Source organism: Limulus polyphemus, unplaced genomic scaffold (genome assembly GCF_000517525.1).
Source record: "Limulus polyphemus unplaced genomic scaffold, Limulus_polyphemus-2.1.2 Scaffold2114, whole genome shotgun sequence".
Classification (NCBI taxonomy): domain Eukaryota; kingdom Metazoa; phylum Arthropoda; class Merostomata; order Xiphosura; family Limulidae; genus Limulus; species Limulus polyphemus.
Window position 1 is genome coordinate 159290 of NW_013667724.1, and position 16935 is coordinate 176224.

General features: G+C 29.4%; 1 protein-coding gene across 1 annotated transcript in view; it reads right to left on the reverse strand.

Annotated features, from left to right (window-relative positions):
* The window catches only part of LOC106465988 (eukaryotic translation initiation factor 3 subunit A-like), a 45100-nt gene that overhangs the window by 21638 nt on the left and 6527 nt on the right, over window positions 1-16935 (reverse strand). The window contains exons 2-10 of the mRNA XM_013926237.2: window positions 16353-16543; window positions 11726-11862; window positions 11047-11269; window positions 10514-10654; window positions 9062-9270; window positions 8295-8469; window positions 4839-5039; window positions 3848-3964; window positions 1799-1984 (exon numbers count right to left, since the gene is read on the reverse strand). Of these exons, the coding sequence (XP_013781691.1) occupies window positions 1799-1984; window positions 3848-3964; window positions 4839-5039; window positions 8295-8469; window positions 9062-9270; window positions 10514-10654; window positions 11047-11269; window positions 11726-11862; window positions 16353-16543 (1580 nt within the window). The remainder of the gene's footprint in view (window positions 1-1798; window positions 1985-3847; window positions 3965-4838; window positions 5040-8294; window positions 8470-9061; window positions 9271-10513; window positions 10655-11046; window positions 11270-11725; window positions 11863-16352; window positions 16544-16935) is intronic.

Genomic DNA, 16935 nt, shown 5'->3' on the forward strand with positions numbered 1-16935 from the left:
ATATATATATACAAGACTGTTTAGCTTAAGAGTTATTATTTACTTTATTTAGTGATTTAATATTTAATGATTATTTAGTTTTCATAACAAGTTTTAAAAATTCAGTATTTTAAAAGCAACAGTTATGACAAACTTCATTATGTAACTCTATACGAGTCATACATTGTGTATGCAGTTTAATTGTTGTACTTGGCTTTTATAATACTGTTGGTGTCATCTTACTCGAAGTTTCTAAGTTTTTCTTGTCACTAGATGGATAGAAAGTTCTAGGCCTCAGTTGGAATATTTATAAATAGGCATCCAACAATGTTTTAAAAAAAAATAAAAAAAAAATAAATAAAAGCAAGTGAAAGATAATTAGATAGATCAAGACCGAGCAATTGGCAGTTTAGCCATGAAAGGCAATTTGTAAAGAAGTTAGTGAAAGTGAACTTAGACTGCATGATTGTTAGTTTAGTTGTAAAAGGCAATATTTAATGTGAGTTTCACAGTTTAACAGAGATAAGGAGAGTAATTTGTCTTGTCAAAGGATCTTCTAAAGTAATTGAACCCACCTACATGGACAAAAAGGAGACAATTACTTGAAGTTCTGGATAAAACTGTGGTAACCAAAAAGGTGAGGTAAATGAATTTATCACTATTCTATTGTGATAAAAGAGGAGAGAAGAAATAATTCATCTTGTCAATTGTGTTCTAAAGTAACTGAACTGGCCTGTGTGGACTTTTGAAAAGAAAAGAGAATTACTTAGAGTTTTAGACACAACGTTGATAACCAATAGTGTAATGAGTTTTTGTACATACATTTCACTTGTTTTGAATATATTATTTTAAAACAAGTGGACTGTGTGCCATCCATTTATTGACAACAAGTCACAGATACCTACTGTAGAAGAATCCTGACCTATATACACAAACCCTGACAGTATTTGATAGTAACATCAACACATGCTATTATTGGTTATTTCTATTAATTATATTTCATAATTTCTTTGTATTCTGAAAATTCAGTTCTGATAAAAAAACAAACATTAAACATCAACAACAAAAAAACTACTTTGTACGAACCAGCAAGTGTTCATCGTACCAACAGTGTTTAGGTAAATATCCAGAACTGCCAATTAATCTTCATTAACAGATAAAGATTTACTTTCTTAATCATTTTGAATCATGCTGATGAAAAAGTTTTACAAAACAAAAGAGCACATATAATAATTACATTTTCCTCTCTTGCTTACTTAGATTATATATACACACACAGGAACATGTCAAATTATCTACTTCAATCTCAGAACAGCAGGTTTCATAGTTTTCTTTATAAAAGTGTTATTGATGTACCTATGATATCATGATCTACACACATTTCAGTATAAGGATACATACCCTGTCTTACACCCCAGTACTCCAATGGATAACCAACAAGTTGGAAATAGATACTGTGAACATTTGCTACAAATGAATTAATGCTAATACAACATTAAGGTTGTATCACATCACAACACTAGCAGAATCTGTTGTGGATCATGCAGTATTGAAAGCTGACATTTCTGGTAAAGTGTATGTTAATGTCATCAAATAATAACTTTGTCAAACTAGTCCATTTCTACTTTTTGTTGGAAGCAATCATTACTACAGACGATACACTCACAATGATGTCAATTCAATGAGCTCTTTTCTCAGAATCTCACAACATAATCCTTAAGTTACAATGCAGCATTCAACATTTCAATGTATAGCCCAAAGTACTTTATAACCCTTTCAGGATATACACATAACAACTATAAAGAAAAACCAAACTAACCTTTATTTTCTCTGGTTGGATAAGTGTCACTGCTTTATGAAGAACAGAATGGACAGACACTAGCTGGTTACGAATCTGTTCACTTGGCATACTCTGGAGGTGAGGTCCTTCAACCATCTCTTCATGCTGAGAGACTGTAAGTTCTGAACCAAAATGAAGACAATTTTGGCGATGATCAATTCTTACCTAGAAATTAAAGATAAAACTGATTTAGTCATAAGAACAATGCAAATAATTACTCATAGATAGACAGAATATATCTGATTTAAGATGTTTAAGAGAAAGCATGCATATTAACTTTTATTTTTCATTCCCAGCAAATGAAAGACATTATTCATTAATATTTGGTTCATTTGCTCAATTTATATAAGAGGGAGGAAAAAAAGCTTTCTACCACTGACATTGGATTAAAATACAAATTTTTGGGAGCTATAGAAATCATTATTTCATGAATAATGGTTTAATTTTGTATTTGTTAATTGATACAAATATCTACATACAGTCCTTACATGACAGTTAAATGATAATCTAATATTATATTTGATGGGGGGGGGGGGAAGCAATATCAGCACTGTAGACTATCATATTTAGAACCCTACACAACAGCTCCTCTATTTCTTTCACTCTAGCCAAATACAGCAAGTCAGCCATGTTAACGTTTTTTAGTGTTGATTACCTATAGAATGATCAGAATTCTTGCTTTTGCACCACTTCTCATTCCAACATCAGATATTGTCTGCACATATTACTTTGACCAGGATACATCTTGTGGCACAGTTGTTAAAAATAGTAAATCTTTTTTGTTTTGCTATATTAATCTGTCTTTTTAATCAGACCTATTTTTAATACATGTCTTTGACTTAATATGTTAACTTGGCCAGTAGATGTAAGTACCACATATTTTGACTGAAATTATGAGGACTGTACAATTACTCTGCTGTTCTCAACTGTGTCAGCCTTCATTATTAAAATGAAAAAAAAAACCAAAATGCTACATTCAGTTGAAAAGACAGCCACAAACATTTCTAGGTGTTCACATTAACAAAAGCTACACTATGCTGTCTCCTGCACCTTGAGAGTAAAGCTGGGAAATTTGGTATTTACCAACTGATCAGTCAATTACCCCCTCAAGCTATTACAATAGATTAGTGCAGTGTTCCTCAATTGGGCAGAGAACAGACTGTCCATTATGTTGCTTTGTGCTGTATAACAAACAAATGTTATATCAATATTTCAATTACTTGGATAATTGGAAGAGTAGAAATTACACTTAATGTTTCTGATTATTACTAATTAGTTGATTATTTCTGTGACAATCAATATTTTTGGAATTTCAATTAATTGACTGATGGAGTACTCAAGAACATTAACCTTGATTATTGATTTAATTATAATTTAAGTTAATCGCTTTGTTTATGTGACACTAATTCATTTAGCTGCTGTTTGTAGGTAATTAAATAAATCGGCCAGCTCTACTTAATACATGAAACAAATTCATTTAAAAATATATCTAATACTTCTCTAGCTGAACTTATGTTATCCAATGTGAACACAAGTCTTCTACTATTATTTTGTTTCAAACAAAAATGATTCCTAATGCATCATTAGGCAGAATATTTTGTCTCCCTTCAGAAATAATTCAATTTTTTCCATCTCATTTATTATCTATAAAAGTTACTATTTTGGGATTTCCCATAATACAAGATACCACATTAACAGGTACAAGTGGTTAAAATTTAATGAGAAACTAAGCTGTTTCAGTTTGGTCTTGTATCTTGAATTTAGCTAAACAAAGTTTATTTTTTCAGAAATTTTTATTACATTACCAAAACAGATGGAAATTGTAGCCCTTGTAATGTCGTAAAATCACAAATATTATAGGTAATATTTAAGTAAAAATCTGGATACTGATATCATAGTTAGCTAAAAGGAATATCACACTGTTTTGTAGTGTAGGTAAAACTTCTAGGAGTTTTTCAAGATTTAAATTTCAAATCAAAAACACTACTAAAAGAAAACAAGAAACTATTTCTGAATACTTGTAATTACCTGCAAGTCATTTCTTCGAACAGCCTCTACAACCATTTTCTCTAGGTAAAACTTATCAGCAAAAGGTGTGAGTTCCATTAAATGTGTCAGCTCAATCGTGTGATAAACCTGGGATACCTGGAAATTAACATAATTAATTAATAATAAAATCAACATATCATGCAGAATATTTTCGATAAACGTTTACCTAAATTTGTTTTGAAGAAATGATTATAACTGTACAGACCTTAAAACATAAATTATTTAACTTAATGTCTAAATTATCTTTATTTTTGTTTATGTTACCACCAAAATTGTAAAAACAAATTATCTTAAAAACATGTATGAGTAAAATAGGCTGTAGAGAAAAACAAATAATAAATACGTAGCACAATTATTATTTTCAAAAGAAGAGTACAATACGTACATATTCATATGCTTTCTTACTTTTTTTTTTTAATAGGTTTCAAGTTAAGTGATAACAAGAACTTACTGTAGAATAACTATTTAACATTATATAATGGCATGTTTAACATTCTTGAAAGCCAAAGGAACAATAGTACTGTATTTATGCTGAAAGTGTAAGATTATTGTATTTGGTATGAAAAAAAAAATTTCACTTTACTAGTTATGCCATATATTGAATTCAATACAGATGTATTACATGTTCTCTTAAAAAAACAGGATCATTCACAAATGTGTACTCTTTGAAAAACCTAAATTCCCTATTTAACCCATTGGCTTGAAATGATGATTTGCAATTTCAAGCTTTAAACTTATAATTATAGCAAACAGATTACATGCTTTATTATTATCATCAATTTTGTTATATGTTTTTAGAAGATATTATAAATTTGATTTATTTTTAACTAATATGATTTTTTTTTCATTTTATACTTTAGAGAAATGATCAAGGCTCAAACACTCATCTGTGGGAGTAGCTGAGAAGACAACCCTAAGTGAACATACTTTCTCAGATCATGACCATACCATCTTGTACAAAGAACGTTACCTCCTTTAACAGCCGCATTATTGTTAGGTTCTGCAGACAAGGAATGTACTGCTTCAGGTCAGGACAATCTTCCCACTTGTTGAGGAAGTCAATACACTGGGAGACACGATTACAGAGTTTCAGTGGATGAAATTCCACCTCTAACCACCGATACAAGTCTTGAAGATGTGGGTGGGCATACTGTATAACTCCAAATCTTAACTGGGAAAGAAATACATCTGAAGAATAAAGCTTTGATACTCCAGTCAACTCTACTTCTAAACATTAAGATTTAGACACTGTTATAGACACTGACTCATACAATTTTTCACTAATTGTGATTTTCTAACCAGCTATGTTACAAGTGTATCTATGCTCTTAAAAAGTCCAATTTCAATACATTATTCCTCATTTATTGGGAAGAAAGTCATCTGAACTCACTCATGAACCAACATACATGTAAAATAGTCACTGAAAAAATACACAAGTTGCAGCAAAGCAAAGAAAATTTGCAATAAGAGAAGAAAGTTAAGGTTTCTCTTAACTTCATGTGGAACTTTTCACTGAATTAATGTTAAGAACATAAATTGTAAACTAGACTGTCATCAACTTATCAATAAAAGGGTTTATTTATACTGAAAATCACGTTTATATGTTATAACTGTTTATATTTCTTTAATTTTTCTCACAAGTTTACACAAAAAAAAAATTAAGATCTTTGTTTTAATGAATGCACATATCTTGAGAAATTTACTATGCAATTAAGCGTTGGCTTCATTAAATATTACATTCAACTAATTAATTATTTTTACGAGACTTGGATAGTTGGAATAATCAAAAATAGTAATAATTGAAAACCTCAATTTCCATCAATTGATTATTTCTCCGAGTCGTAACTCTAATCAATTAAACTGAACAACTTTGAATTAACTGAAAATAACCCATAATAATGAGAAATCATAATTGCAATATTTTAGTCACTTGAACAGTTGGAATAATTGAAAACACCAATTTGTATTAGTTGATTATTTGTATGACATTGGTTGATTAATTATAATTTTGATTAGTCAATTATTCTATGTGATACTAATTGATTTAATTGATTCTCAAAGGTAATTTATAAATCCAATTAAATGAATTACTCACCTAGTTCTAACTAACCTGTCTGAACCACCATAACTAAGTTACTGTAGGGTATTTAGTAGGTGAAAGTTAGTATCATAGTAATGTTCAAATATACATAAATAACCTAAAGAGGTCAAAAATGTATTTATTTTGTGCTTTTCAAATAAAAGTTTTCTATACCCATATCAGCCGTCTCTACAATAGTATAAAAAATATTCCAATATACACCTCATTATAATACTGAAAAAAGTAATTAATAGAAATAATTGTTTCACAGGATAAAAAAAAATGCAGAGAGTAACATGTAATTAGCAATATAATGTGTTACTTTATTTTTTAATTAACTAATATGTAAGGACAATTTGTTTCTTGTTTTCTGAAGCATGAACTTTCTTTTTCTTAGTAATGCGCCCAACACTGCATATCTGTTACAAACGTCATGGAAGTTAAACTTATTTTATTATAATTCGTGTATACATAACAAGCAAATTAAGCTATGAATGACACATAAGCTATTTACAATAATTCTGCTAATTAACCATACTCAAGGTTTGACTACTGCCTGTGAGCTTTGGTCACCTATTATTATTATTATTATTTATACTTGAAATGTGACAACACAAAACATACAAGAAACAGATGATAGTGCTAATGTTAACAGTGACCAAAAAATGTTGCATCTTGTTTTTTTGATTCAAGATCAAGGAACACCATGTTTTAAACACAGTTTGTCAAAATGGGTACACTGTACAAAGAAAAAAATTTTTTGTCAAACTTTTAATTTGTAATTATGAATACATACTACTGGCAAGCTTGCCTTTTTAATCACTTTTCAATATATGTGTGATAAACCTTTTGATTTTACTACATAAACTGTATGAAATATAAAATTAGAATTTTGATATATATGTTAAGTGTATACCCATACATGGTTACAGCAACAACAGACAAACAAACACAAATTTTACAATGTATGAATGAATATCCAATTTTTATTATTTTCCCCCAGAAGCAGCTAAATCCTCTTTCAATTATTTTACCATAACAAAAGAATTTAACAGGCACCTCTGGATGGATGAATGGATATAAAAAATAAGCTTTAAGTAAACATTATAAGTATGTTGTAACAAAGCAATGGGAAATTTGAATCAAGTATTTTTACTAAATATATGTGTGAATTTACTGACTCAATCGAACTCAGACCCTGACTAATCTGAGTGCAAGAATTTTCATGCTATGACTTAAAATAATTTTTTCATTTCACAGTTTTTCGTATTTCATTTGCATAACCTCTATGACCTCCTTGATTAACAGTTTTTTTTTGGTAAAACTTCTTACCTTATTTATTTTCTTCTTTACCCTAACACTAACTGTAATGGAATCAATAACCTGAAATAAATCTAATTTGCCTTTTTTGCTTTCTAGAATGACTGCATATTGTAACAGACAGTTATACAATACTTGTTCTTAGAGCCAAGCTGGGTTCATTTAGAAGAACTTAGTGAATACTGAAACCATTTTCACAGTGAGGAAACACTGTGTAAACAAGCGATTAAGTTACAAGCACTACATGAATAAATTTCAATCACAGTACATGATGTACATATGCTAGGATGCGGAACATCAAATTTGTTTAATTTTTTTTTCTCATCAAATTTTCTTGTGTAACCTAGCAAGTTTCTAACTGTTACACTTTTGTTACTTTTATAAAAAAAAAATGTACATAAAAAGTGAGAAACTTATACTGACTTCTGGAGTAAGACTTCTTGCTTTCAACAGACGAAGCACTGTATGCCTACTTTTCTTTGTAACTATGTTGGTGGTACAAAATATTTTAATTTTTTATCTCAAATATGCAATTTAGAGTGAAATCATTATCATGCACAAAGAACAGAATGTCCAAAAACTACTACAATTTAACATCTTAAAGAACAGACTTCTTCTTGAAACAACACTCAAGACCATCTGTCCCAATGGCTAAAGCTGCTAAAATATTGATAATAGCAAAAACATTGATTTTCCAATTGTTAGACAAAATTAAAATTTTGACTCAATCTCTACAGTACTAATCAATTTTAGTGGAGTGAAATAGGGATTTGTAGCTTGAGAAGATTAGTTGTAGGCTTGAAAATAAATTCTTAGTATTTTGATTTAACTTGTTTCAGTATATTTTTGATAATCCCCATTCTCTTTTTAAATGAACAATTTTTAATTATCTCATTGTATATTGTTTTTTTAATTAAATTTGGCATGTAAAGAAAGTTAGAAAATGTGCCCTATTTTATCCTGCTGCACTTTACAAAATCCATTTCTATAAATGAAATTGTAAATAAAATATTCAGGCGCACATACCAAATCTTTGACCAGTGATGATCTTGTCGGTGGATTAGATAAACCCAGTAATGTAGCTAGCATCCTGTTGTTCTTATCAATGATATTTTCATCAGTCTCGACCAGACGGTCAATCTCAGGTCGATTGGGTGGCATAGGAATGGCAAGTGTTGCAACTACAACTCTGGATGCCATCCTAGGTAAGAAATTACACACACACACATAGAAAGCATGTATAAATAAAATACTTATAGGTTTTAACAGTGATCATTATTACACACACATACGCACACACAAGACAACCTTTTCAATTTTTAATTTAATAATAAAATAATTCCCTCTAAGCAAAGTGAAGGGAGGGGAATATTTTTTCAGGTCCATATAATATTTCTTTTATAATTTTAACACTATATAACACTATCATTTATTTATAAAAAATGTGGTACATTTTGTACATATTTCCCCCCTCTATTTTTAAAATAATATTGCAAAAACAAGGAAGCCAAAGGAACTTATCAACAAAACTTTACAAGTTCCATCCCTCTAGTTCATATTTGATATATATGAAGTTCCTAAACGTATAAAATACCTAGTTTTAAAATCCTAATGTTAATCTATAATAAAAGATTACAAAGATTGAATGCTGTACATAAACTTTTCATATGTAAGCTTTGTTCAAAGTTAATGTTAACTCAAAAATAATGTAACAATTAACAAAGTAAGTCAATGTCTTCTGCCCTACAATAATTTCAATCTAACTAAAGTAGCTGCCACAGATGTTATATTACCTCTGGATTTCATCAGCAGTTATGTTCTTCTTGAGTTCTCTTGATAGATGGAAAAGACGAAACAATGCACATGCATGGAACAGGTAGTTTCCTGCTTTCCAAAATACAAGAGCAAGTTTTTGACGATAATTGGCCATCAGCTGAGGTTTTGGTGGTTTCTTAGACAGTGCCATCAAACTGTGAATATCCTCTACAGCTTTATACGCTTCCTTTAAAAGGTAAATACAAATGTAGTGCATAGTAAAGAGGTAGGTATAACACACTTGAAATTAATATTGTTAAACAGTTTAAAATGGAATGGAAATACATCTAACATAACTGAAAACAATTTTAAAAGCACAATATTTTTTTATTCATATACAATACTTGGTTGCTATAAAACAAAAATTGTCTCAGTCAGCAATAAAGTATACACCACAAGTTTCTTGTAATTTTAAAAAAATCAAAATAGGCAAATATTTTTTGAGCTGGTGTTAACAAAATCAGTTGCTTAAAACTCTTCCGACACGGGGTCGGTTGATTTGATCGAGTCACATGACCTTCTGTACTCTTTCAAAGTTTACATAAATTTAATACTTATAACTATATATATATATATATATATTGGGTTGGGTATATCTTCACGACATTTGGCAGTCTTTCAGTTAATATTACAAGGGTTTCACATAAAAAAGGTCATATTTCTTAGTGAAGTACTTTTACTAAAATAAAATAAAGTTTTGTCCATGAATATATTTCGTATTTGTTTTGAATAGTCCGTGTGCAAAGTAATTTGTTATGTGTGTTACACTAGTGGAAATTTTTTATATACATTTCCTTTTAGAATTAAGAAGTTAAAACTTGTATACCATTAAAATATGGATTATTAGCCAAGATTTTATGCTACTCTAGTTGGTATAACATAAACAAAAAGTAGTTCAATAAAATTTTGAATGTAAGACACTAAAACCTTGTGTCATGCGCAGTAAAGGGTACCTGTGCCGAAAGACTTAAAGGGTTATTAAAAGTGATCCCGATTACTTATTTTGTCAGCATTTTGTGTGTGTATATATATATATATATATATTAATGTATCTTAAAATTATTTTAAAAATGACATTTAAGTATTGTTTCCAGTGTATACTATATTATAATCTATGAGAGAGATCAAGCCAGCCAAATGATAAATATGTAATCAGTAAATACATTCACTTGAAAATAATTTGTATTTTTCACTTTAAATACCTTGCTATTAAATAATTAAGAGACATATATGTATATCACACACACACACAAAAAGTAATTCCCCATAAAATTACTGCCATAAAAAAAGTTGAATATTCTTCTGAAACTATTTCAAAACTCATAAAAGAAGATAAATTTGGAATGAAAACAAAACAAATATATCACTCCAATTTCCATTATTTCTTTATCATTACTTTATTCACTTGCTTTTTTTTCTTCAAAGCTCACCTGCCAAAGTTCCATTTGAATAGCTATATCCAACTGCACAAGACGTGTTTCTAGATGCATGGCTTGGCTTTCTGGATTGTTCAAATTCACAGCAGTTTGCTGGTTTTGATGTTTCTGTATGTGACTGAAGTGTGTGCGAAGCTGTAATACAAATGCAAATCACACTTAAATACACATACAAACAAACTTTCTATCCCGTGGTTAACTAGTGAAGGTAAAATACATTTAACTAGGCCCAACTGCAAGATAATAGTTTTTTGAACTTTTATAAAGTATGCCACAGAAAATTCAGTATTTAGAATTAATATCACACTGACTTTTTTCACTTGAATGTATCTTTTTTATCTTCATCTATTTTCCAATTTTTTGTTTTTTCACAAGTGTAATATCTTCAATTTGGGTTTATGTTTATAACATAGATTTCCTGTATTATTTTATTTTGATTTTGTAACAAAAATGTACAACGTACAAAAATTATTATTATTATTATTATGAAACTCACATTCTCACCTAGTACTACTTATGAAACTTACATTGTCACACAACTTCCTAAACTCAGTCTTACGACTATATTTGAGACAGAACTTGAATGCCTGTTGGGCAATATCATGGTAGAGACGTTCAACTCTAGAGTTGTTCCTCAGTAACTCTAGACACTGGCGATAAGACTCCCACAGGAACTTAACCCATGGAGTGAGAACAACCCTGTCTTTCCTATCTTGAGTATCTTCACTACTCACAGCACTCAAAAGGAGGCTAAAGTCATGCAAAAAAAAACTGAAGTCTACAAATATAGGGTGAAAATTTTAAATACAAGTCTCAAGTTTTATTATATTAGGTATAATTAACAGTATTATCTTTTTGAAATACCCGAGTTTCAAGAGGTAAATCCATAAAACAAATTCAAATACATACACCAGAAGAGATTGATCATATTGTACTTAAGTGGATGACAGTATCTTATTAAATGAATCATTTTCAGAATTATTAAACTCATATTTATATGTTAAAAAATAACTGATTAGATTATATCTTGTCTTGAATACATAGATAATAACTATGCACATTTAGATAGAGAGAACTTTTCATAGTTAACCTCTAAGTATTCAAAAATGCAAAAACTAAAAAATAATATAACTAAGAAAATCAAATGATAAGTATTATTTTGCAGAGTTCAAAGTCAAAACTTATATTTCCTTAACAACACATTACCTCTCAGGGGTTTGCATTTGATCCAAATCATCAATATCCAGGATGCTCTGCTGGGATTCCTGCCTTGCAGCTTCCGTTTTTTCTTCCGCCAACCTCAAGTACATACGAACAACATCTTCCAGGGATTTGATATTAACCTAATCACAATTTTAAGTTTAAAAAAAATTACTAATGCCTCTTAAAATAATGTAGTTTATACTCTAATTTGTTCAAGTTCTGTTACATACAAATATTCTTCCAACATGATCATGTAAGTAGTACATGAAAACAAGTTTAACCCCTACAATTTATAAAACTGTCAATTTTCAAAACACAGTCCTCTAAGCTATACATGCACCAAAAAAAAAATTATACAAGTCACAGATAAGGCTGAAACAAAAACCTCATAATTTTGCAATCAATTTTAATAATTACTGTTTGGAGTTTATTATGTATTTCAAATTGAAAATAAGCAAGTCCACCCAATTTATTGGTCAGTTCTTTACAATAGCTGTTGTAATAAAAATAAAATTACTCAATACAATGCAATATATGGACCCAACTGATAGTAAACAGTATAAAAATTAGTAATTTGAGGGTTGGTATGCATAAATCTACATACACAACAGTTAAATATTTTCCAACCAGAGTAATTTGAATTTTAAAACTGCTGGAAAGAATTTCCTAACAACTTGAATCAATGAATGTTGTAGCTGACTTGGTTCAAAATATATGACCTCCGTTTTTGTATGTAATAAAAAAAAAAATTTTAAAATCACTCAAGCTGTTAATAAATAATTTCAATGCTTATACTTCTCTGGATGTTAAATTTATCAGAATTACTTACCCATCCTCTCTTGAACTCTTAATCCTAAAGTAAATATCTGAATCCCAGTTTATAAGTTGTATTACATACAAATAATTACAGGCTCCGCTGCTATTTAAAAACATTTTATTGAACTAAGTAAGCAGGTCCAATTCTGTTGAACATGAGGTTCCCAATAATTGATAAAATACAAACAAGATTCTCTGGTGTAACTATCTGTTTCAGAGTCTATTTTGTAGGCTTTTCTCTGGATAATAATTATATATCAGCATTCCATACTGTATTTGTATGATTGTACTTATAAAAGTAAAACAATGATAAGTGCAACTTAAAGTGCATTATAATTATCATATCTTTTATAAACAATAATCATGATTAATCATTGCTTCCACAACAATTAACTTTTGACATGAAACTGTTCATACTTGATTTTTTGTTTTTCTGATAAGTCTTACCAATCCCACTCTGCTAAAGCCTATGACACAATTTTGATGGAATGGAAATTCTATTTTTAAATACTGACATCATTTAGAAGTTGTATACTATGCAAGGCACTTAGTCACAATTTAACCTTTTCATAATTATTAAATTAACTAATTTTACATTTATTTAAATCTAATAATACAATGCATTTAAGAAAATAGCAGTTAGCCTGTTATAACAATTATGGTGTTAATCCACCTAATAATTATAAATATGCATATTCTCAATGTTTAGATCTTAAATGTTGGAAACTCAAATAATAAATACACACTGCAAATATTTTAGAACTTTTGTCAAATTACTTAACAGTTCATTGAGATGTATGCATCATATGTTCTATATTTCAAACAATATATAAATAAACTTATGAACATAAAAATTTAATTAATCATAACAAGTCTTCTATTATATATCAAATTAAGAGAATTAAAAATATTAAAAAAGATTATGATATAACCTGTACTAAATGACTTTGCCAGTATTTTTTACCCAATAATTCAGAAGAAAAAACTATTTATTTAAAAAATAACAGATTATGACACACTATATCTGCTACAAATTTCAAGACTTCATATCTAAACAGTCTATTAGCAATAAAATGTAGTAAATTAATCTGTTTAATGCTCATATTGATACATTTGTTGGTGTAATTATGTTTAACTTACTGATCTGCTGTGTTTATAATATATTAGATGTCAAAAAATTCTGCTTGTCACAAACACTGCCACAGCGTGTATACTATGAATGTTTATTTTGTCTTGTCGTTCCTTGTCATAGTTTTGAACACTAGTGAAATCACCAGAGACAACATATCTTTAAGGTAATATGAGTGGAAGCTTTAGATATGCTGATTTTTAGACTACCATATTTAGTCTTATCAAACAGATTAAGTCTGGAATATGTTAATAATCAGTTTCCATGGTGACCTTTAAATTTAGAACAAGTTATCCCCATCAATACAGTGGCAAAAAAAATGGAAACAATACTCACAAAGGCACAGCAATGTGATGAAATTTTTGACAAATGAAGTTCCCGCCTTGGGGTTATGGCCAACTAAACTTTGAGGAATCCTATCCACTACTTGCTTTGAACTAAGATGATATTTTCCAAGAATTTTTAGCACTTGCTTCAATTGTTGTGCTTGTATTAATAAGTTATGAGTGGTTACTTTTTTTGCTGGTAAGTCTTATCAGTCCTGTTCTGCTAAAACTTATGGCTTTCTTTCAGAAGAAAGAAAATCCTATTTTTCAATACCGACATAATTCAGAAGTCTATCAAGAATTTTTAGCACTTGCTTCAGTTGTGTCAATTAGTTATGAGTGTTCCTTGTGAGTACAGTTTTTCTGCCCAAAAGTACCTCCAGACTGAAAAGCAATCTTCCATCACAGATGATCAGGTGGATATCCAAATGACAATTTCATCGAAGAGGCCTATAGACTATAACTGAACCACTGAAATCTAAGCAAACACAATATCATCAGAAGTTTTGGTAAACTCCCAAGAACCAAGCTAAATGTAACGTAAATGCTTTTTTGTACATCTTTTTGCTTGACTGTTTAATCATTGTGCAAGTATCATCACTTAGCAAAAACACAATTTTTGGTTACCCACGTGTTTACAGTATGCATTTTTAAAACCCCATTGTAACCTATGATCTATGTTAAATTTTCTGTGTAAAAGATGTGATAGTGGCAAGTGATTGCATTAAAATCAAGTTAAATGTAACTGCTTGTTAAAGACCAACCAATTCACGGAAGTATACAAATTTGCAGTCAACTGACAGAGGTTATGTTGAAAATTGTTAAATCTCTCACTACGGGCTCAGTCCCAGCTTGTAACCATTTTGTGCTTGTTATAGTTTTCATGCTATAACTTTTAATACAGTAAACACATCTTCACAAATTTTGCAGATTATTAGTAAATATTAAAAGGCTTACATACACAAATTATCAGGTTCTTTTTTAAAAGATATTTTAAGTAACATTTTTCTTTTAGAATGTTGACTATCGAACATGCAAAGTAATTTTGATTTTAAGATTAAAAATTCTTTTATGCATCAGAAAATTTTCTAATTTCACATGAGAGATCTCGAAACTCCAGATATTTATCCAACGTTTTTCAGAAAAAAAAACTTTATATTTTATCTGTTATTTTTACTATTGTACTTATGTATGAGTTTGGTCAATTTGACAGACCTCATAACTACCATAAAAAATTTTGAAATAGATATAAATTATGCTTTTTCATTCTAGAATGACTATAAATTATAACATAAACATTTAGTCTAAATAGCTTAAATCTCATAACATTACACATCTATATTTATTCACCTTTCAGCCATGCCTGACTAACATTAAAGAAGTTGCAATGACATATTCCTGTATATAAAACTAGCCATTACAAAGTGACCTGTCTCGGCTGTGTTATAGTGGACTAGTATTTTGTAAAATACTCTCACATTTTGGTTATAATACATTATATATATGTATATACATTATTACAATTTACAAATAGTAAAAAAAACAAAAACAATGAACAGTAAATAAAGAAGTATAGAAAACAATCTCTTCTAGTTAAGAACTTTTGTACTTCTTTGCTACTTGCCATAAGTTGCCAAGTCTTATCAAATTTTGCATCTGGAGGATGTAAAACAAATAATTTTTTTTAGGTTTTATATATGCATTTTCAAATAAAAAATCATAAATTATTATATCAATACCACAGAATTGAACTATAATTTATCAAGCTTAGTAACTAAGCTGTATTTGGGTGTAAAAGAATATGATTTTTCGAGCTCACTAATGTCTTACCTTACCACTTGGAATCTAGTATGAAAAGAGTTTCCCAAACAAATACTTCACTGAGGCTGAGAAAACCACTATCGAGACATTCTGTGATTTTGATTAGTTATACACACATCACTGGGTGAAGCAGATGTACGTGAGCAAGTATTTTCAAAAAGGGAAGAGAAGGGCAGGGTCACCTTGGTTGATTCAGTAAATATATTAATATCTCAGAAAATAGAAAAGATGGGAGGTTCTTACCATATATTCATATATGTATTTGGGTATCACACACATCTAATTTGAACTAATGCTGCATTCAACATACCATGTGACACATAAAAATCAATATTTAAGATTTAACATTTACTTTAAATCAAGACATTAATTAATGTATAATACTAAATTTTGAATTATAATCTACAATTTGATACCAAGCTTATTGATATAAATTCATAAAATAGTAATTCAATACAATTTTGAATGTGAGGCTACAAATGCGATGATATGGCCTTTGACCATAGGAAGACCAGTCTTGTTAGGGTTAATAACTGACCTGCTGGCAAATGTTCCTGTACTGAAAAAGTCCCTCCTTGGCAGTATGACTCTTTTTCAATTCTACACAGAGCTCCAGATACTTGGTCATGATGGGTTCATGGATCTTGGTCCATGTGCGATGTTTACGACTTTTGATGACATCATAAAGAGCATCCAAAGCCCGCTGCTTTTTTCCGACATCGATAAACTCTACATAATTAGAAAAAAAACAAACTTGTATATGGTCAATGAAAATACAAAAAGACAATGCCAAATCTGTTGAAAATTTTAATCCCACAAAACCAGAACATATAGTTTACATACCATTTCAGTATTTACTCTTTCAGCCCATTTTGTGCTTGTTATAGTTTTCATGCTATAACTTTTAAATTAGTAAGTAAATGTTAATGAAATCTGGCAGGTTATCAGTAAATATTACAATGCTTTCATATGCAAAATATCCAATTTTTTTTTTTTATTAATTCTTTAGGTTTGAAAAGCAATGTTTCTTTCATTCCTTTTTTTTCACATCTTCCCTATCTATCAAGCAAAGTAATTTTCATTTTACGATTAAAAATACTTTTATGCATCAGAAAATTTTG